Here is a 21,638-nt window from a genome sequence, read left to right as displayed (position 1 = left end):
TAATAGTTCTCAATAAATTGTAACTGCTCCCATTACTGTTAATAAAGGACTTAACCTCTCTTGGGTTTTCTCATCACAAAAACAGGGACTAATGCCTCAAAGGATTGTTGTGGGGATTAAATGAAGTAATAGATGTACTGGGGAAATGTTAAGTACTGTACAACTGTTAGTTCCCATCTTCCCTGAATTTATCAGCAAGGGGAATGAGGAAAATGATTTGTAATTCTGGATACAGTGCTGCTATTGTTCATTCAATGAACAAATTTTAAAAGTGAAATTTGAGGAAGCCTTATGACTGAGACTGGTAGAGTTGTTTGGGTTCACTCAATTGAGTTTTGGATCTTCCTTGTTCAGGATTACAGTAAAGTCCAGCACTTGGCTCTCCATGCATTCCATAATACAGAAGTGGAGGCCATGCAAGCAGAAAGTTGCTATCAGTTGGCTAGATCATTCCACGTCCAGGTAAGTTAACTTTACACCCTCTCTAAATATCTAATTCTTTAATGGTTTTCCAAATCATTTAAAAACTTTTGTACATGTCGTTGGCCTTGTTTTATTTCATTTTTTAGGAAGATTATGACCAAGCTTTCCAGTACTACTATCAAGCCACACAGTTTGCCTCATCCTCTTTTGTGCTGCCTTTTTTTGGTTTGGGACAAATGTACATTTATCGAGGTGACAAAGAGAATGCATCTCAGTGCTTTGAGAAAGTTTTGAAAGCTTATCCTAATAATTATGAAACTATGAAAATTCTTGGCTCTCTATATGCCGCCTCAGAAGACCAAGAAAAACGAGATATCGCCAAGGTATGTTTTAAAAATCTAAAAATTTTATCTCCTGTTAGCTATCTCTAGATGTGCATTCCTCATTTCTTGTTATTGCTAGTAGAAATATGATGGACGCAGTTTTGTTAGCTGAGTTTGTTGTAGTTGAACTAACATTTGACTTATCAAACAGGGTAGAGTAGCTACCACATTTCACTGTCATACCCTATAGTTGGAATGCTTTAGCTTAATGATCTCTTTCATCCCAGGGCCATTTGAAGAAGGTCACAGAACAGTATCCTGATGACGTTGAAGCTTGGATTGAGTTGGCACAAATCTTAGAACAGACCGATATACAGGTATTTAGCCATGTTTCCCGTCTCCTACCTGATGTGTTTTTGGTAAGCCTGATGCAGTGTTTCTCTTCCTCTCATTTTCACTTACACTTTATTCTGTCCACCATGAAAATACAGGGTGCCCTGTCAGCCTACGGAACAGCGACACGGATCCTTCAGGAGAAAGTGCAGGCTGATGTCCCCCCAGAGATTCTGAATAACGTGGGTGCCCTCCATTTCAGACTTGGAAATCTGGGAGAGGCAAAGGTAGGAACATAGAAATAGTCCCTTCTTTTATGCTATCAAGTTCAATGCACACATTTTCCTATGTATCAACCAAGTCTTTTAACAATGTAATTTTCTTTTCTTTCTCCTAGAAATACTTTTTGGCATCATTGGATCGTGCAAAGGCAGAAGCTGAGCATGATGAACATTATTACAATGCCATTTCTGTTACAACGTCATACAATTTAGCCAGGCTGTATGAGGCGATGTGTGAATTCCATGAAGCAGAAAAACTATATAAAAACATCTTACGGGAACATCCTAATTATGTTGACTGTAGGAATTTTAAACTTTTTGTGTGTGTATTAAAATGCCCACAACAGCAGCAAAAAATTTAGCCTGAAAAAAATCTTTCTTAGAACCAGTAGTAAACAGTTTTAGGGAATTCCCTTGCGGTCCAGTGGTTAGAACTCCATGCTTCCACTGCAGGGAGCCTGGATTCGATCCCTGGTCAGGGAACTAAGATCCTGTAAGCCCCGCAGTGCAGCTGCGGTGGGACCAAAAAAAAAAAAGTTAAACAGTTTTGAAGGTTATATGCCCCCTTTTCTTCAAGGCAAATTTGTGGCCTTAAAAATTAAAAAAAAAAAGATGCAGCTTCAGTTAAATTTATGCTAGAAACAAAAAGAAACAACTAAAAACCAGTCGGACCATATTTTATAGACTAGGCCATCTTCAGTGGGTCACCTCCCTTTATTAGGCTTTTAATAACTCCTTGGCATATTTGGTGATGGGTTTATCTTTATGATGGGTCCTGCTTTGATTTCATATAAACATTTTGCAATGTTTATAATAGTGAGAAAGAACAGTGCTTTTCCTGGAAATAATTATTACTAAAAATGTCCTACCTTGAGTTTTTACAACCTAGTTAATGTGAAATTTGGTAAGTTTTTAACTAAAAATATTTTATATGCTGTACTTCCCTTAAAAGAACCTAAAGCTATGATGTTTTGACTCTGGTCAAATTAGGGGCTAGCAATTTGGCCCCTGTCGTACTGTTATGGATGCAAAAGTGATTTAAAATGAATAAGATTTTAGTTGAATGTCAGGCTAAATTTGAACTGAGTTGATAGGCAGTAGTAAGCCATTGTTGATTCCTGGAGAGAGTGACATTTTTTGGAGAAAATAACATTTGTGTGAAACTTTTTTATTTAAGTGGAAGAGCCGCAGTTAGAGCCCAGGTTTTCTAACTAGTAATCCCTAGTAGTCTGTGCTTTCACTGTAGTGCCATATGCCAAGCACAGTGCTGTGCCTCAGAGAGAAATTGGAAACAGAACAACGCGAAGCTTTTGAAATAACTTGAGATGATGACTTGGTCCAGGGTGCTAGCCTGGGGAATGGAGTGGAAGAGATAATCTGAGATTTCAAACAGGAAGACTTGATGGTGGCAGAGTTGCTCAGGAACTTATTAGGTTATTAATTAGTTATATTGATGCTTGATATATTTTCACCTGTGGGACTTTTCTGTTCATTGTATTAATGTATTAATGAAAAACAATTGTTTCAAAAGTATGACTTTAAAATTATGATTCTACTTTATAGCTAATATTTTAAACATGAAAACTTGTATATTTTCAGGCTATCTGCGCCTAGGAGCCATGGCTAGAGATAAAGGAAATTTTTATGAGGCTTCAGATTGGTTTAAGGAAGCTCTTCAGATTAATCAGGTTGGTAATATTAACTCTTAGCTTTGAAAAATAATTATTTCACCATTTCCCCCCAGTAAATCAGTTTTTCCTTTTAATGGCTATCATATTTCTAGACTTGGCATCTCCCTGTTTTTTTCATTTACTTGTTAAAGATACTAAAGGGTATAGAAGTCATCTAAACGTTTGGATTGTGGCCCACAGTAAGAAATAGATTTCACACCACAGCCTAGTACATACACACGTGTGTATACAGACAACTGAAATCAAAGTTTTACAAATCATTTTGTGCTCTTTCCATAGGCAGTACATTGACATTTTTACTGTATTCCATTCTGTCGCATTTCTTATGGTGATAACTAAACACTAAATTGATGTTACAAGTCAGTGATCCATCTCAACTCTCAGTTTGAAAAACACTATTGTAAATGTAGCTTGTATTAATTTATTTATTTATTTATTTTTGGCTGTGTTGGGTCTTCGTTTCTGTGCGAGGGCTTTCGCCAGTTGCGGCGAGCGGGGGCCGCTCTTCATCGCGGTGAGCGGGCCTCTCACTGTCGCGGCCTCTCTTGTTGCGGAGCACAGGCTCCAGATGTGCAGGCTCAGTATTTGTGGCTCACGGGCCTAGTTGCTCCACGGCATGTGGGATCCTCCCAGACCAGGGCTCGAACCCGTGTGCCCTGCATTGGCAGGCAGATTCTCAACCACTGCACCACCAGGGAAGCCCCGTAAGTGTAGCTTGTAAACCTCTCCAGTAATCAGCTGTTGTGGAAAGATGATTGATCTCTCTGAATCCAAATTACAGATTTTGCTTCTTTTTATATGTGTGTTTTTAGGACCATCCGGATGCTTGGTCTTTGATTGGTAATCTTCATTTGGCAAAACAAGAATGGGGTCCAGGCCAGAAGAAATTTGAGAGGATATTAAAACAACCAGCTACTCAGAGTGACACTTATTCTATGCTGGCCCTTGGCAACGTCTGGCTCCAAACTTTGCATCAGCCCACCCGAGATAGAGAAAAGGTAATCTTTTTTCATCTCTTTAAAACAAAATTTATAACTTATTTGATTCTTGTTTGGATTTTTTTTACAATGTTTGTATCTTTTTATAGGAAAAGCGTCACCAAGATCGTGCTCTGGCCATCTACAAACAAGTACTCAGAAATGATGCAAAGAATCTGTATGCTGCTAATGGCATAGGTAATTATACAGTTTGGATGTCCATAATAATTTGTGAAATGAATGCTTTTGGAGGGATGTTTGTAGATCAGAATTTCTCTCTAGTTGTTTTTCTGGATACAATTAGAAAATTATAATTCTGTGAACCTTTTTATAACTTTAGGAGCTGTTTTGGCCCACAAAGGATATTTCCGTGAAGCTCGTGATGTATTTGCCCAAGTAAGAGAAGCAACGGCAGATATCAGTGATGTGTGGTTGAACCTAGCACATATCTACGTGGAACAAAAGCAATATATCAGCGCCGTTCAGATGGTAATGTCTTATTTTTCAAGATATTTTTATTTTGTGTTCATTGTTGAGCACTGGTTTCCTTAACCATTCTGGTCCTGCCTTGGAGCTGGGTGCTATCTCTTACGATACTGTGTCTATTCGGAGGCTTATAATTGTATATGGTTAAGGCCAATCTTTGGTGTCCAGACAGAGATGTGAGTCCTGGTTCCACCTTTAATTGCATGTCTTGGACAAAGGACATCTTCTCTGAGCCAGTTTTCATATCATCAAACAGAAATAATTGTACCTTAATCTCATAGAATTTTGTGAGCATCCAGAATGAAAAATACTTGGCACCATACTTGGCACTAGTTTGCCTCGCATAGCAGTAAGTACCCAGAAGTTAGTGGGATTTAATATCCGTTTGCTTGTTTTACCCTCTTACTTCTCAGATGAGAGAACTGAGTTTCAGGAAGGTTAAATGACATTTAAAATGAAACTCCATGGGGATAAGTTTTCATGGCTATAGAATTTTTTTTTTTCATTTATTTATTTTTGGCTGCATTGGGTCTTTGTTGCTGTGCGCAGGCTTTCTCTAGTTGCGGCTAGCGGGGGCTACTCTTCGTTGCAGTGTGCGGGCTTCTCGTTGCGGTGGCTTCTCTTGTTGCAGAGCACAGGCTCTAGGCGTGTGGGCTTCAGTAGCTGTGGCATGTGGGCTCAGTAGTTGTGGCGCACAGGCTGATTTGCTCCACGGCATGTGGAATCTTCCCGGATCAGGGCTCGAACCCGTGTCCCCTGCATTGGCAGGTGGATTCTTAACCACTGCACCCCCAGGAAAGCCCATGGCTATAGAATTTTATTATGCTTTTCATATTTGTTGATTACTTGAACTTGAAGTAAAAGAGTCATGCTTAGCATCTTTAGCATAGTAAAAAGTAAAAATGCTCTTATGGGGGAATTATTACAGTCAGAAAAAACAGGTTTCTGACCAAAGTTAGAAGACAGGCTCTGGGCTTCCCTGGTGGTGCAGTGGTTAAGAATCTACCTGCCAATGCAGGGAACACTGGTTCAAGCCCTGGTCTGGGAAGATCCCACACGCCGCGGAGCAACTAAGCCTGTGCGCCACAACTACTGAGCCTGCACCCTGGAGCCCGCGAGCCACAACTACTGAAGCCTGCGCGCCTAGAGCCCACGCTCCGCAACAAGAGAAGCCACGGCGATGAGAAGCCCGCGCACTGCAACCAAGAGTAGCCCCCTCTTGCTACAACTGGAGAAAGCCCGCGTGCAGCAAGGAAAACCCAACGCAGCCAAAAATAAATAAATAAATAAATTTATTTAAAAAAAAAAAGAAGATAGGCTCTGGGAAGTGGTTAACCATTTTTCTAAAAAGGATGGGTATTATTATTGTATTCAGAATATTGGAAAGGTCCTGGTCACAGGGACTTACAGAACCCAGATTGCATATGGTAGTCTCAGAGGTTGTGTTTTTGGAGGTGGGCCTTCTTGATCTGCAAATTAATTTCTAGAGATATTCAGGGAAAAACCATCTAACCATCTTCCACAAAAAAGAACTTACCTATGACAAGATATGTTCCATGGTCAGAAAGTGATATGTTCACAGCAAAATTAATACCAGTATTGCTATATTGGTTTTACTAAGAAATTAACAGCCAGAACAGTGAGACTTATCATTCTCGTTGCCGGTAGGTTCCATCAGTCCTAAAGAAAGGTGGTAAAGCACCTTAGGAGCCAGGTGTATGACTTCTAATAAGTTGTCAGTGAGCCTGTTCTAGATAGTATTGCTGAAGGTACAAAAAAGACCTTCCAATCTGTTTAACCTTTCAGTGTTGGTCGAAATTTCAAATGGAAGAACTATTTCTAGTATGTAATTTTTCTTGTCAGGTTTTTATGTTGTGAAAAATGTATGCTGGTGAGTGTAAAAAATCATTCTCAAATTAGTCTTTGAAATTAACCATGCAAAAGACAAAATACCTTTTCACATAGCTCTAAAATCGCTTGAAATTTTGTTATAAAATGGCAATATCATTTAATCCTTGCTGTGTTTTAATTTTTTCTTTTATTGTAGTATGAAAACTGCCTCAGAAAGTTCTATAAGCACCAGAACACTGAAGTTGTGCTCTATTTGGCCCGGGCCCTCTTCAAGTGTGGCAAGTTACAGGAATGCAAACAGACTCTGCTGAAGGTAAAAAAGAGAACTCAATCCTATGCTGCATTGTATTTTTTATCCTGTTTTACGCATACTTACACACCTAACACTCTATTTGACTAAAATCCTTTTCATGTCATTATACCATATGAAAGATTTGCTTTGTTTTTGTTTATAGGCTAGACACGTGGCACCCAGTGATACAGTTCTTATGTTTAATGTGGCCTTGGTCCTGCAAAGATTAGCTACCTCTGTCCTGAAAGATGAAAAGAGTAATCTGAAGGAAGTACTCAATGCTGTGAAAGAACTGGAGCTTGCACACAGGTAAGATTTTGTAGGAACAACCTCTGAAATGCTTTGTTTCTTTAAACCCACATGGCTCAAAAGAGGATCATTCTCTATTAGAATCATTCCAGTGATTTTTAAGCCAAAGCAGACAGCTTCCGCCAGGTGGCACCCAACCGTAGCCAGGATCCTGCTAGAATTGGGTCCTGTAGTCCGACCCCTAGAACTGGCTGGCTGGCTTTGCAAGCTTGCCCTAGATTTTTCATTGACCTGACGATAATATGACCCAGGATTTTACACACTAGAAATTTTTAGACTCCACTTATGCTGGTTTTACTTGTTATACTAGTGTCTTTTTATGCGATATTAGTTTTACTTAAGCTGATTAAGACCTTTCCTCTTAAATATTGAATAAATTTATTCAGCTCAGCTCAAAATTTTTGTGATCTTACAGTACTTATTTGGTAGTTCAGTGTACGGTAAAATTAAAACCTGCCATCTCTTCAGGTTTTGTCCAGCCTTATTTGAAGTCTCGTTTAAGTATTCCTTGCCTTGCCTAGTAGATTGTAAGTGCTTTCATGGCTTAAGCCTCCTAACCTCCATGCTGACATATTTAGTAAATTTGGTATTTAGTAAATATTCATTGCTGGAATTGATTTTTGGTTGTTTGTGAATTTACTGATACCGTTAACTATAACTTTATCATCATGAACTTACTAATATTGAGTGGTATATTGATGAGAGTCCTTTTTTAAGTGAGTTGTATATATATTTTTCCTATTGAGATAACAGCCCTTCATGAATACATTCATTTAAGTATTCATTAAGTTTCAGTCAGTAAGTAAGCCTCCTCTCAGACTATTTTTTTTAGAACAGATTAAAAATCTAAAGGGTCTGTTTCATTAAATTTTTTTGAAGTAAAGTATTTTATCTTCTCATTCTATTTAGATATTTCAGTTACTTGAGTAAGGTTGGAGATAAAATGAGATTTGATTTGGCCCTCGCTGCTACAGAAGCCAGGTAATGTTACTATTTATAGAAGGTGACTCTGGGTGAGGCAGTGATAGCAATGTGGACTGGGAGAGTGACACAGTAGTGAACGGGTTTCTGACCTTCCAGAGGTCAGTCTTTCACACTCCCCTCTGGGACACTCCAACCTGGACCAAGCCTTTTTACTAAGGGTCCTTTCAGGGAATATGGCAAAGTTCAAGTACTTAAGTTGTATGGGAAAATACTTTCCTATTTCACTAATGTCAGCTATGTAGTCAGAATCAAGACACGATTCCTGAATCTGTCACATATAAAGATAGTGTCGGGAATCTTTTTAGCTGTGCTTTGGGAGGACGGTTATAATTTGCAAACTTAACATAGTTGACAGTATTGGCTTATGAGTTAATTTTCCTAATTAAGACTTCCTGGGGCTTCCCTGGTGGTGCAGCAGTTAAGAATCCGCCTGCCAGTGCAGGGGACACGGGTTCAATCCCTGGTCTGGGAAGATCCCACATGCCGCGGAGCAACTAAGCCCGTGTGCCACAACAACTGAGCCCGTGAGCCACAACTACCGAGCCCACGTGCCACAGCTACTGAAGCCCATGCGCCTAGAGCCCATGTTCCACAACAAGAGAAGCCACTGCAATGAGAAACCCGCGCACCGCAACGAAGAGTAGCCCCCACTCGCCACAACTAGAGAAAGCCTGCGCACAGCAACGAAGACCCAAAGCAGCCAAAAAAATAAGATAAAATAAAAATTAAAAAAAAGAAAAGGGCTGAAGAATTAAAAAAAAAAAAAGACTTCCCATAGGTATCACCTAATGATCCTGCTTCAAACTTATAAATGTGTGTAAGGAATACAGATGCTCTGAGTTTTTTAATGAAAAGTATACTAGCTACATACATATTTCTCTAACTTTGGAATGTTCTAGGCAATGCTCTGACTTACTGAGCCAGGCCCAGTACCACGTGGCCAGGGCACGCAAACAGGACGAAGAAGAAAGGGAATTGCGGGCCAAACAAGAGCAAGAGAAAGAACTGTTAAGGCAGAAACTTCTCAAAGAACAGGTATGTATTGTGTTTGCGGTTATACTAGAATTAAAGGTGTGCATACATACACTTTGTATGTTAAAAGAGAAGTTCTTCTGATGGTAGCCATGATTTTTTTGTCTTAAGAACATTTTGATGAGGTTTTCTCCTACTCTTTTTCCTCATAGGAAGAGAAACGTCTCAGAGAAAAAGAAGAGCAAAAGAAACTTTTGGAACAGCGGGCCCAGTACGTAGAGAAGACCAAAAATATTCTTATGTTTACTGGAGAGACTGAAGCAACAAAAGAAAAGAAAAGAGGTGGCAGTGGTGGACGGGTAAGACATGACTCCAGTTAGAAACGAAGCTAATTGGTTAAATTCACTCAGTACTTAGTCCTGAGCTTTGGCTTCCTCCTTTGCTAAAAGATAGTTTTCCACCAGAGACTGCTTTAAATGGTATCCAGTATTTAGAAATGCATTTCACTGTTAGCTGAGTACAGTTTACCTTGTAGCAACTTTGTAGTTGATGATTTTTGCTATTTGAAGCATTCATCCCAATTACAAGTTTTTAAAGTATGGGCCTCACCATGCACTTCTTCCACGTGACTTAGAGCAGCGGTCCCCAACCTTTTTGGCACCAGGGACCGGTTTCGTGGAAGACAGTTTTTCCACGGATGGTGGCAGTGGGGAGGGGTGGGGGGGAGGTGTTGGTTCAGGCGGTAACGCGAGCGATGGGGAGCGATGCGGAGCAGCAGATGACGCTTTGCTCGCTCGCCCGCCGCTCACCTCCTGCTCTGCGGCCCAGTTCCTAACAGGCCATGGACCAGTACCGGGCCATGGCCCGGGGGTCGGAGACCTCTGACTTAGAGGACTGATGGGAAGTGGCCTCTTTCATACCTCAGCATTCCACCCACGTTCCACCAGCCAGGAAAGCAATGACTGTGGTCTTGTTTGGGTTTCAGCGGTCCAAGAAGGGAGGAGAGTTTGATGAGTTTGTCAACGATGACACCGATGAAGACCTGCCTATATCCAAAAAGAAGAAGAGAAGGAAGGGCAGTGGTAGTGAGCAAGAAGGCGAGGAGGAGGAGGGTGGCGAGAGAAAGAAGAAGAAGAGGAGAAGGTAGTGTCATGGAATAACCTTTTAAATCATCTGGGTTTTAAATCACCTCATGAAAGTGGCAAAAGGCCTTTCACCTTCTGAATCTTAGGTTTAGAATCTGTGAACACCTTTTAATCACTTGATCCCCCCAGACAGGGAAGCCTTTCGTTCCCCCACTTCCTACTTTAATCCTAAAATGGGCCCCACTACCAAATTCCCAGCGTGCTTGGAGTCTCCACACATGTCCACAGCTTTCCTTCTGAGAGGTCCGAGTCAGTCGTAATTGCCTTTCTTATGACTGAAAATTACAATATTTATTGGAAAATCTATGCAGTTTAGGATGAGAAACCTTAGTGCGTCCACACTGACTGTCCATCTTTGAAATCTTAGAAAAGCCACTGAGCCTCAGTTTCCTCTCTGTAAAACAGCAATGGCCCACCTCCTGGTTTTACAGGATGTATAAAATGTGAATTTATGTGAAAGAAGGGCCTTTTAATCCTCCTAGTGCCATCCGCTGTTAGGATAAGTGGTGCCCTGCCCCCCTCTCACATGGAAGTGCCCCTAAGCTGTCTGGTCCTCCCATGGTGCTTCCGTGTCCGGGAGTCTCCAGTCTTAGCTAGGCCTGTTCTTTCCAACCCATGTCTGACTCTGCTTGTGGAATGCATTCAGACCTGTGGAATTGAAGCTGTGGCTGGATATTAGCAGGCCTGGGATGAGTAGTTGGAAGGGAAGAAAGAGGAGGGGAAGGAGGTTGAGTCTGGAGCCTGGGTCTTTTCTCACATCTTCTATCGCTCACCAAGGGCAAGATTCAAGCTCATCTTAGATTAATAAGAGGGCTTAACAGTGACTCAGTTAGTCAGCAGACATGGCATAAATACAGTTTTTGCAGACTCCCGAGCCACGTGCAGCAAGAGTAAGTTGTGGTCTCTGCCCTTGAGGGGTGTACAGTCTGGTCAAGGCCAGCACCTGTAGAGAAGGGTGTTCAAAATGACTAATACTATTTGAATGGCACAGAAGTCTTGGGTTTTATAGGCATGAGTGAATCTTGACAAACTTTCTCTTGGTGTTCACTACTTTAGACCTCCGAAGGGAGATGAAGGATCTGATGATGATGAAACAGAAAATGGCCCCAAACCGAAAAAGCGCCGTCTACCAAGAGCAGAGAAGAAGAAGGCTGTAAGTGTCTAGCACTATGGTTTTCATCCCCAGTAGGCATAGAAGGCTGCGGTACGCTAGAATACATTCTTCCCCTGCAGTGTCTTCAAGCACTGACACTTGTTTTTGAAGTTTGTCGGTTGCTGTTTGATTGTATCAGTATCACTGCAGTGCAAACCCAATTTAACAAGACATCCTAACGTAAAGAGTCTTGACTAATCTATTATGTTTGATCTTCTTTCTTCAGCCCAAGCCGGAACGTCTGCCTCCTTCAATGAAGGGAAAAATAAAATCCAAAGCCATAATATCATCAAGTGACGATTCATCTGATGAAGATAAACTGAAAATTGCTGATGAAGGGTAGGAATTTTTCACTTATGTTCTCCTAGTGAAGGATAACCAAGAGTGGTCACTGTGCCAAAATGTCATCTCTGCAGCTTCTTAGAATCTTAGAGCGGGAAGAAGCCTGAGCACACATCTCATTCCAGTCTTGTCATTTTGTCCTACTAAATGTTTGTCCCTTAAAGAAGGAAACCTATTCTGAAATCTCATTTCTTCGTGGATATTAGCTGAAATTTTCTGTCATTTTGCTACACTGCCATTGACTGGTTTAAAGTATTAAGAGTAGCCTGATCTTGGTCACAGGGAGAAAGGGACTTTCTGGACCATTTCCTCCCTTGTCAGGCAGGGATGACTCAGGACTGCCTGCTCTGTGGAGGGCTTATCGTAGACTCCTCTAGCTCACAGACTGCTTGGTGAAACAATATTCTGTTTTACTTGTGCTGAACTTGCCCCTCAAGCTCTGCATTTGGATTCCTAGACTAAGACTCTTAATACCATACTATGCTGGGTTCTTCGGGTGGCCATCATTTCATTCATTCATTCAACAGACATTTGGACATCCATGCTATGAGATAGCAAGCTGAGTGCTGGGGATGCAGAGGATAAAGACATTGACCCTGCCCCCAAGGAATTTGTGCTTTAGAGACAGTGGAGAATGACAAATAAACCAAAACTACATTATAGTGGGAAAAGGGTTATCACTTATATTTTGCATTTATTGCTCTTCAGTGACCACTTGTAATCTGGAGTTGAGGTAGTGGAGGGAATTACTGAGGTGTTTTTTTGTGGAAGAAAGGCTGTTTAAGTCTTAGAAGAAGAATAGAGAGTCCTAATCAACTGTACTTCAATAAAAAATAAAAATAATAAGAATTTTTAAAAAATAAAAAGAAGAGAGAGCCCTGGTTGGTTAGAGGTGAGGCAGGGGTGAGAGGTTAGCATGTCGAAGGGGCTAAGGATCCTGGTGCAGGGCTGGTCTGGTAGGGTAAAGCATCTGTAAAGATCTGCAGTTCCCTTTTTCTCTGAAGATGCTGGTTGACACAGATTTGGATTGCTTTTCCCTAAAATACTGTTTCACCCTTGCCCACAGTGTTACACTGGTCCATTGATTAGAGACGTGATGGTTAGACCTTCATGAAGTGTTTGCTTATTTGGCCAGATGGAATGGAGTGAATTAGATCCCAGGGGCCCACTGGCCCTTAGCGTGTATACAGAATGAGTTATGTGATGGGTGTCTAGGTTTTTTCTTTCAGATGTAAGCACAAAGAGCCTTTCTTCGGTCTGCAGGGATGTTTTCATTTCTAGGGAGAGTAGTATGTTTCACCTCCCTCACCCTTCTTAGACTGACCCTGTAGGATTTAATATTCCTTTCTTGGAATATCTGTCATGGAAACCAAAACCAAGGAATATGCCCAAGGAGAAGCATGTCCTCCTCTCCACAGCCCTGGTGGGGGAGCAGCTGTGACAGTGGTGAAGGGAATGTCCTTTCCTCCAAGAAGCCAAGATTCCCTGGGTGCCACCGCACCCCCAAGCATTAGCACAGGTCGCCTGCCCTTAACATCTGATAAGTAGAGGGGGAACTTTGGCAAAAGTACAAAAACAAGCTGCAGAACCCTTTTATTTAGCCCTAGCTTCCTATGTTGAGTAGGTCTAGTCATGGCGGAGGGCACCGGAGCAGAAGCAGATCCTGGGACAGAAAGGGTGACTTCGCTCCTCAGCGATCTTCTAGCACAGATGGCAGTGGCACAGAGGAGCTTCCCTCCCAGCCAGCCTTGGGACAGAGTGCATTCTTCAGAGTCTCTGCAGCCCAGTGAGGTCCCGGGTTGCACCTCTGCCGCTGTGTATTGGTTTATAAAGATAAATAAATGTATCCCTTCCTTTTCATAATTTTACATACGAAATTGAGAAATGCTTCATTCTGATGAAGGGTGCCTGGGATGACCAGTGCGGTCACCTGTCACTGTCTATGTTCTGTCTCAGAGCTAAAGTGCCTTATTCTTTTTAACTTTTTAATCTTCTCTTTATTAATAACCCTATCACATTTACAAAAAAGCACACCAAAGGAATATCACAAAATGAACACCTGTGTCAACAGCGATCCGGTCAAGACATTAAATGCCCTTCTTTTTTCAAGCGCACCCCTGGTTTGTCAAGGCTCCCTCGGCCAGAACCCTGGTCTAACGCGCGTTTGTCTTTGCCAGACATCCCCGCAACAGTGACAGCGACTCCGATGAGGGCCAGCGGCGGAAGACGGGCGCCTCCTCGGAGGAGAGCGACTCCGACGAGAACCAGAACAAGTCCGGCAGCGAGGCCGGCAGCGAGGCCGGCAGCGAGGCCGGCAGCCCCCGGCGGCCCCGGAGGCACCACTCGGATGAGGATTCAGACAGCGACCAGCCGGCCAGAAAGCGCAGGCCCTCGGGCTCCGAACAGTCTGACAACGAATCCCTGCAGTCCGGGCGCAGCCGCTCGGGGGGCTCTGAGATGGACTCTCGGCCTGTGTCCCCCAGCGCCGAGTCGGACCGCTACTCCGAGAGAGCATCTGACAATGAGGGGTCCGGCCGAGGCTCCGGCAGAGGCTCCGGCAATGAATCCGAACCCGAGGGATCCAACAACGAGGCCTCGGATCAGGGCTCAGAACGTGGTTCGGATGATAGCGACTAGGCTTTATTTCATGAATAAGCTTCATCTCCGCGGGAAACTTTTTTAATATATGAAAGCTGTGATAAAAACATTTCAGGTGTTTGGTCAAACAGTGGTGGATTTTTCCTAAGGCAATTTTTTTCTCCTATCCATTTGTACGTTACTATGTCCCAAAAGGTGTTTCCCTTGCAAGAGTCCAATATTTGAGTCTCTTGAGCAAAAGGTGACTATTCTTTATTATGGTACAATTCCACCTATCATATGTGAAAACCCCAGGAAGATAAACCCACATGCTGAACCATTCCTCCCGAGGTTTGACTGAAACTGTGGCAGATGTCTCATCTTCTTTGTATGTTAAGCAACATATTATTAGGACTTTTATTGCAATCTTTTACCAAGTGGTGCGAGGAACTTGCTATTAATATCTTTGTTCCATTTCAAGTTTAGATCAAGAATATTTTTATTTTCTGGAGGAAGAGGTATCTACTGTATAATTGCACCAAAGTACAAATGAAAGGAAGGTTTTCTTCAATAGTGTAAAACTGCAGCCATGTAGATAAAACGACAAATATATCATTTGTTAGGTTGAATAAGATGTGGAAAAATGCTTTTCTGTTAGTAGTATGCAAAGACCTACCTAAGCCACATAATAAAATTCTTTTACCAACTTTATTGTATAACTTTGTGTTATTTTTTTTTTGCTCAGTACATTTGTATATGAAAATTTAGCATCTATAAAAATATGCAAATATTTGGAAGAACCTGAGCTAAGCTGGAGCTTGTTTACTCAAAAGTTTTGTAATTCTTTTTTTTTTTAACATCTTTATTGGATTATAATTGCTTTACAATGTTGTGTTTCTGCTTTATAACAAAGTGAATCAGTTATATGTATACATATATCCCCATATCCCCTCCCTCTTACATCTCCCTCCCACCCTCCCTATCCCACCCCTCTAGGTGGTCACAAAGCACTGAGCTGCTCTCCCTGTGCTATGCAGCTGCTTCCCACTAGCTATCTATTTTACATTTGGTAGTGTATATATGTCCATGCCACTCTCTCACTTCGTCCCAGCTTACCCATCCCCCTCCCCGTGTCCTCAAGTCCATTCTCTACGTCTGCGTCTTTATTCCTGTCCTGCCCCTAGGTTCTTCAGAACCTTTTTTTTTCTTTTCTTTAGATTCCATATACATGTGTTAGCATACGGTATTTGCTTTTCTTTTTCTGACTTACTTCACTCTGTATGACACACTCTAGGTCCATCCACCTCACTACAAATAACTCAATTTTGTTTCTTTCTATGGCTGAGTAATATTCCATTGTATATATGTGCCACATCTTTATCCATTCTTCTGTCGATGGACACTTAGGTGGCTTCCATGTCCTGGCTATTGTAAATAGAGCTGCAATGAACATTGTGGTACATGACTCTTTTTGAATTATGGTTTTCTCAGGGTATATCCCCAGTAGTGGGATTGCTGGGTTGAATGGTAGTTCTATTTTTAGTTTTTTAAGGAACCTCCATACTGTTCTCCATAGTGGCTGTATCAATTTACATTCCCACCAACAGTGCAAGAGGGTTCCCTTTTCTCCACACCCTCTCCAGCATTTGTTGTGTGTATATTTTTTGATGATGGCCATTCTGACGGATGTGAGGTGATACCTCATTGTAGTTTTGATTTGCATTTCTCTAATGATTTGTGATGTTGAGCATCCTTTCATGTGTTTGTTGGCAATCTGTATATCTTCTTTGGAGAAATGTCTACTTAGGTCTTCTGCCCATTTTTGGATTGGGTTTTTCTTTTTTTGATGTTGAGCTGCATGAGCTAGTTGTAAATTTTGGAGATTAATCCTTCATCAGTTGCTTCATTTGCAAATATTTTCTCCCATCCTGAGGGTTGTCTTTTCGTCTTGTTTATGTTTTCCTTTGCTGTACAAAAGCTTTTAAGTTTCATTAGGTCCCATTTGTTTATTTTTGTTTCCATTTCTCTAGGAGGTGGGTCAAAAAGGATCTTGCTGTGATTTATGTCATAGAGTGTTCTGCCTATGTTTTCCTCTAAGAGTTTTATAGTGTCCGGCCTTACATTTAGGTCTTTAATCCATTTTGAGTTTATTTTTGTGTATGGTGTTAGGGAGTATTCTAATTTCATTCTTTTACATGTAGCTGTCCAGTTTTCCCAGCACCACTTATTGAAGAGGCTATCTTTTCTCCACTATATGTTCTTGCCTCCTTTATCAAAGATAAGGTGACCATATGTGCGTGGGTTTATCTCTAGGCTTTCTATCCTGTTCCATTGATCTATATTTCCGTTTGTGTGTCAGTACCATATGGTCTTGATTACTGTAGCTTTGTAGTATAGTCTGAAGTCAGGGAGTCTGATTCCTTCAGCTCCGTTTTTTTCCCTCAAAACCGCTTTGGCTATTCGGGGTCTTTTGTATCTCCATACAAATTTTAAGATTTTTTGTTCTAGTTCTGTAAAAAATGCCATTGGTAATTTGATAGGGATTGCATTGACTCTGTAGATTGCTTTGGGTAGTATAGTCATTTTCACAATATTGATTCTTCCAAACGAAGAACATGGTACAACTCTCCATCTGCTGGTATCATCTTTAATTTCTTTCGTCAGTGTCTTATAGTTTTCTGCATACAGGTCTTTTGTCTCCTTTGGTAGGTTTATTGCTAGGTATTTTATTCTTTTTGTTGCAGTGGTAAACAGGAGTGTTTCCTTAATTTCTCTTTCAGGTTTTTCATCATTAGTGTATAGGAATGCAAGAGATTTCTGTGCATTACTTTTGTATCCTGCTACTCTACCAAATTCAATGATTAGCTCCAGTAGTTTTCTGGTAACATCTTTAGGATTCTCTCTGTATAATATCATGTCACCTGCAAACAGTGACAGCTTTACCTCTTCTTTTCCAATTTGGATTCCTTTTATTTCTTTTTCTTCTCTGATTGCTGCGGCTAAAACTTCCAAAACTATGTTGAATAATAATGGTGAGAGTGGACAACCTTGTCTTGTTCCTGATCTTAGTGGATATGGTTTCAGTTTTCCACCATTGAGAACAATGTTGGCTGTGGGTTTGTCATATATGGCCTTTATTATGTTGAGGTAAGTTCCCTCTATGCCTACTTTCTGGAGGGTTTTTATCATAAATGGGTGTTGAATTTTGTCAAAAGCTTTTTCTGTATCCATTGAGATGATCATATGGTTTTTCCCCTTCAGTTTGTTAATATGGTTTATCACATTGATTGATTTGCATATATTGAAGAATCCTTGCATTCCTGGGATAAACCCCACTTGATCATAGTGTATCGTCCTTTTAATGTGCTGCTGGATTCTGTTTGCTAGTATTTTCTTGAGGATTTTTGCATTTATGTTCATCAGTGATATTGGTCTGTAATTTTCTTTTTTTGTGACATCTTGTCTGGTTTTGGTATCAGGGTGATGGTGGCCTCGTAGAATGAGTTTGGGAGTGTTCCTCCCTCTGCAATATTTTGGAAGAGTTTGAGAAGGATAGGTGTTAGCTCTTCTCTAAACGTTTGATAGAATTCGCTTGTGAAGCCATCTGGTCCTGGGCTTTTGTTTGTTATAAGATTTTTGATCACAGCCTCAATTTCAGTGCTTATGATTGGTCTGTTTATATTTTCTATTTCTTCCTGGTTCAGTCTCAGAAGGTTGTGCTTTTCTAAGAATTTGTCCATTTCTTCCAGGTTGTCCATTTCATTGGCATATAGTTGCTTGTAGTAATCTCTCATGATCGTTTGTATTTCTGCAGTGTCAGTTGTTACTTCTCCTTTTTCATTTCTGATTTTATTGATTTGAGTCTTCTCCCTTTTTTTCTTGATGAGTCTGGCTAGTGGTTTATCAATTTTGTTTATCTTCTCAGCCAGCTTTTAGTTTTATTTATCTTTGCTATTGTTTCCTTCATTTCTTTTTCATTTATTTCTGATCTGATCTTTATGATTTCTTTCCTTCTGCTAACTTTGGGGGTTTTTTGTTCTTCTTTCTCTAGTTCCTTTAGGTGTAAGGTTAGGTTGTTTATTTGAGATGTTTCTTGTTTCTTGAGGTAGGATTGTATTGCTATAAACTTTCCTCTTAGAACTGATTTTGCTGCATCCCATAGGTTTTGGATCATCCTGTTTTCATTGTCATTTGTGTCTAGGTATTTTTTTGATTTCCTCCTTGATTTCTTCAGTGATCTCTTATTTAGTAGTGAATTGTTTACCCTCCATGTATCTGTAATATTTTTTCCTGTGATTGATATTTAGTCTCATAGCATTGTGGTTGGAAAAGATACTTGATATGATTTCAATTTTCTTAAATTTACCAAGGCTTGATTTGTGACCCAAGATATGATCTATCTTGGAGAATGTTCCATGAGCACTTGAGAAGAAAGTGTATTCTGTTGTTTTTGGATGGAATGTCCTATAAATATCAATTAAGTCCATCTTGTTTAATGTATCATTTAAAGCTTGTGTTTCCTTATTTATTTGCATTTTGGATGATCTGTCCATTGGTGAAAGTGGGGGTGTTAAAGTCCCCTACTATTATTGTGTTATTGTCAATTTCCCCTTTTATGGCTGTTAGCATTTGCCTTATGTATTGAGGTGCTCCTATGTTGGGTGCATAAATATTTACAATTGTTATATCTTCTTCCTGGATTGATCCCTTGATCATTATGTAGTGTCCTTCTTTGTCTCTTGTAATAGTCTTTATTTTAAAGTCTATTTTGTCTGATATGAGAATTGCTACTCCAGCTTTCTTTTGATTTCCATTTGCATGGAATATCTTTTTCCATCCCCTCACTTTCAGTCTGTATGTGTTCCTAGATCTGAAGTGGGTCTCTTGTAGACAGCATATATACGGGTCTTGTTTTTGTATCCATTCAGCCAGTCTATGTCTTTTGGTTGGAGCATTTAATCCATTTACATTTAAGGTAGTTATCGATATGTATGTTCCTATTACCATCTTCTTAATTGTTTTGGGTTTGTTATTGTAGGTCTTTTCCTTCTCTTGTGTTTCCTGCCTAGAGAAATTTAGCATTTGTTATAGAGCTGGTTTGGTGGTGCTGAATTCTCTTAGCTTTTGCTTGTCTGTAAAGGTTTTAATTTCTCCATCAAATCTGAATGAGATCCTTGCTGGGTAGAGTATCCTTGGTTGTATGTTTTTCCCTTTCATCACTTTAAATATGTCCTGCCGCTCCCTTCTGGCTTGCAGAGTTTCTGCTGAAAGATCAGCTGTTAACCTTATGGGGATTCCCTAGTGTGTTATTTGTTGTTTTTCCCTTGTTGCTTTTAATAATTTTTCTTTGTATTTAATTTTTGATAGTTTGATTAATATGTGTCTTGGCATGTTTCTCCTTGGGTTCATCCTGTATGGGACTCTCTGTGCTTCCTGGACTTGATTGACTATTTCCTTCCCCATATTAGGGAAGTTTTCAACTATAATCTCTTCAAATATTTTTTCAGTCCCTTTCTTTTTCTCTTCTTCTTCTGGGACCCCTATAAATCGAATATTGGTGCATTTAATGTGGTCCCAGAGGTCTCTGAGACTGTCCTCAGTTCTTTTCATTCTTTTTTCTTTATTCTGCTCTGCAGTAGTTATTTCCACTATTTTATCTTCCAGGTCACTTATCCGTTCTTCTGCCTCAGTTATTCTGCTTTTGATTCCTTCTAGAGAATTTTTTATTTCATTTATTGTGTTGTTCATCATTGTTTATTTGCTCTTTAGCTCTTCTAGGTCCTTGTTAAACGTTTCTTGTATTTTTTCCATTCTATCTCCAAGATTTTAGATCATCTTTACTATCATTACTCTGAATTCTTTTTCAGGTAGACTGCCTATTTCCTCTTCATTTCTTTGGTCTGGTGGGTTTTTTTATCTTGCTCCTTCATCTGCCCTGTGTTTCTCTGTCTTCTCATTTTGCTTAACATACTGCATTTGGGGTCTCCTTTTTACAGGCTGCAGGTTCATAGTTCCCATTGTTTTTGGTGTCTGCCCCCAGTGGCTAAGGTTGGTTCAGTGGGTTGTGTAGGCTTCCTGGTGGAGGGGACTGGTGCCTGTGTTCTGGTGGATGAGGATGGATCTTGTCTTTCTGGTGGTCAGGACCGCATCCAGTGGTGTGTTTTGGGGTGTCTGTGACCTTATTATGATTTTAGGCAGCCTCTGCTGATGGGTGGGGTTGTGTTTCTGTCTTGCTAGTTGTTTGGCATAGGGTGTCCAGCACTGTAGCTTGCTGTTCATTGAGTGGAGCTGGGTCTTAGTGTTGAGATGTAGATCTCTGGGAGAGCTTTCACCGTTTGACATTACATGGAGCCGGGAGGTCTCTGGTGGACCAATGTCCTGAACTCAGCTCTCCCACCTCAGAGGCACATGCCTGACACCCGGCTGGAGCACCAAGACCCTGTTAGCCACACAGCTCAGAAGAAAAGGGAGAAAAAAAGAAAGGAAGAGTGAGAGAGAGAGAGAGGGAGGGAGGGAGGGAGAAGAAAAAATAAAGTTATTAAAATAAAAATATTTTTTAATTATTAAAAATTTTAAAAAATTAAAAAGTAATAAAAATAAAAGAGAGAAAGAAGAGAACAACCAGGGCTTCCCTGGTGGCGCAGTGGTTGAGAATCTGCCTGCTAATGCAGGGGACACGGGTTCGAGCCCTGGTCTGGGAAGATCCCACATGCCACGGAGCAGCTGGGCCCGTGAGCCACAACTACTGAGCCTGCGCGTCTGGAGCCTGTGCCCCGCAACGGGAGGGGCCGCGATAGTGAAAGGCCTGCGCACCGCGATGAAGAGCGGTCCCCGCACCGCGATGAAGAGTGGCCCCCGCTTGCCGCAACTAGAGAAAGCCCTCGCACGAACCGAAGACCCAACACAGCCAATCAATCAATCAATCAATCAATCAATAAAGTAGCTAAAAAAAAAAAAAAAATCAGTGCACACAGCAACATGGATTGATATCCCAAAGAAAAACAACTGAAGACAAAAGAGACATACTCTATAATTCCATTTAAAAAAAAAAAAAAAAAAAAAGAAGAGAACAACCAAACCAAAAAACAAATCCACCGATGATAACAAGTGCTAAAAAGTATACAAAAAAAAAAGAAAAGACAGAACCCTAGGATAAATGGTAAAAGCAAAGCTATACAGACAAAATCACACAAAGAAGCAAACACATAAACACAAAAAGAGAAAAAGGAAATATATATATATATCTATATATAAAAAAAGGAAAAGAGCAACCAAATCAATAAACAAATCTATCAGTGATAATAAACTCTAAATACTAAACTAAGATAAACATAAAACCAAAAACAAATTAGATGCAGAATGCAAACCTCAAGTCTACAGTTGCTCCCAAAGTCCACCTCCTCAATTTGGGATGATTCATTGTCTATTCAGGTATTCCACAGATGCAGGCTACATCAAGTTGACTGTGGAGATTTAATTCACTGCTCCTGAGGCTGCTG

At 40.6% G+C, this 21,638-nt stretch overlaps 1 protein-coding gene across 3 annotated transcripts in view; it reads left to right on the top strand.

Annotated features, from left to right (window-relative positions):
* The window catches only part of CTR9 (CTR9 homolog, Paf1/RNA polymerase II complex component), a 31,301-nt gene extending 10,223 nt beyond the window's left edge, over positions 1-21,078 (top strand). The window contains exons 8-25 of one of the 3 annotated variants that reach the window (XM_082341412.1): positions 355-462; positions 570-806; positions 1,034-1,123; positions 1,238-1,366; positions 1,477-1,660; positions 2,960-3,048; positions 3,864-4,049; positions 4,139-4,226; positions 4,369-4,517; positions 6,562-6,678; positions 6,821-6,966; positions 7,876-7,947; positions 8,850-8,985; positions 9,135-9,281; positions 9,908-10,065; positions 11,124-11,220; positions 11,447-11,559; positions 13,740-21,078. In XM_082341412.1, coding sequence (XP_082197538.1) covers positions 355-462; positions 570-806; positions 1,034-1,123; positions 1,238-1,366; positions 1,477-1,660; positions 2,960-3,048; positions 3,864-4,049; positions 4,139-4,226; positions 4,369-4,517; positions 6,562-6,678; positions 6,821-6,966; positions 7,876-7,947; positions 8,850-8,985; positions 9,135-9,281; positions 9,908-10,065; positions 11,124-11,220; positions 11,447-11,559; positions 13,740-14,199 — 2,706 coding nt within the window. In that variant the 3' untranslated portion in view covers positions 14,200-21,078. Of the gene's footprint in view, positions 1-354; positions 463-569; positions 807-1,033; positions 1,367-1,476; positions 1,661-2,959; positions 3,049-3,863; positions 4,050-4,138; positions 4,227-4,368; positions 4,518-6,561; positions 6,679-6,820; positions 6,967-7,875; positions 7,948-8,849; positions 8,986-9,134; positions 9,282-9,907; positions 10,066-11,123; positions 11,221-11,446; positions 11,560-13,739 lie in introns of all 3 variants that reach the window. The other 2 variants (XM_082341413.1, XM_082341411.1) reach the window with 2 other exon arrangements.
* Positions 21,079-21,638: the final 560 nt, after the last annotated feature.

This window comes from Balaenoptera borealis (assembly GCF_965194805.1).
Source record: "Balaenoptera borealis genome assembly, chromosome: 11".
Taxonomy (NCBI): Eukaryota; Metazoa; Chordata; class Mammalia; order Artiodactyla; family Balaenopteridae; genus Balaenoptera; species Balaenoptera borealis.
The sequence above is the reverse complement of the archived record's forward strand: the minus strand, read 5'-3'. Positions and strand labels throughout refer to the sequence as shown.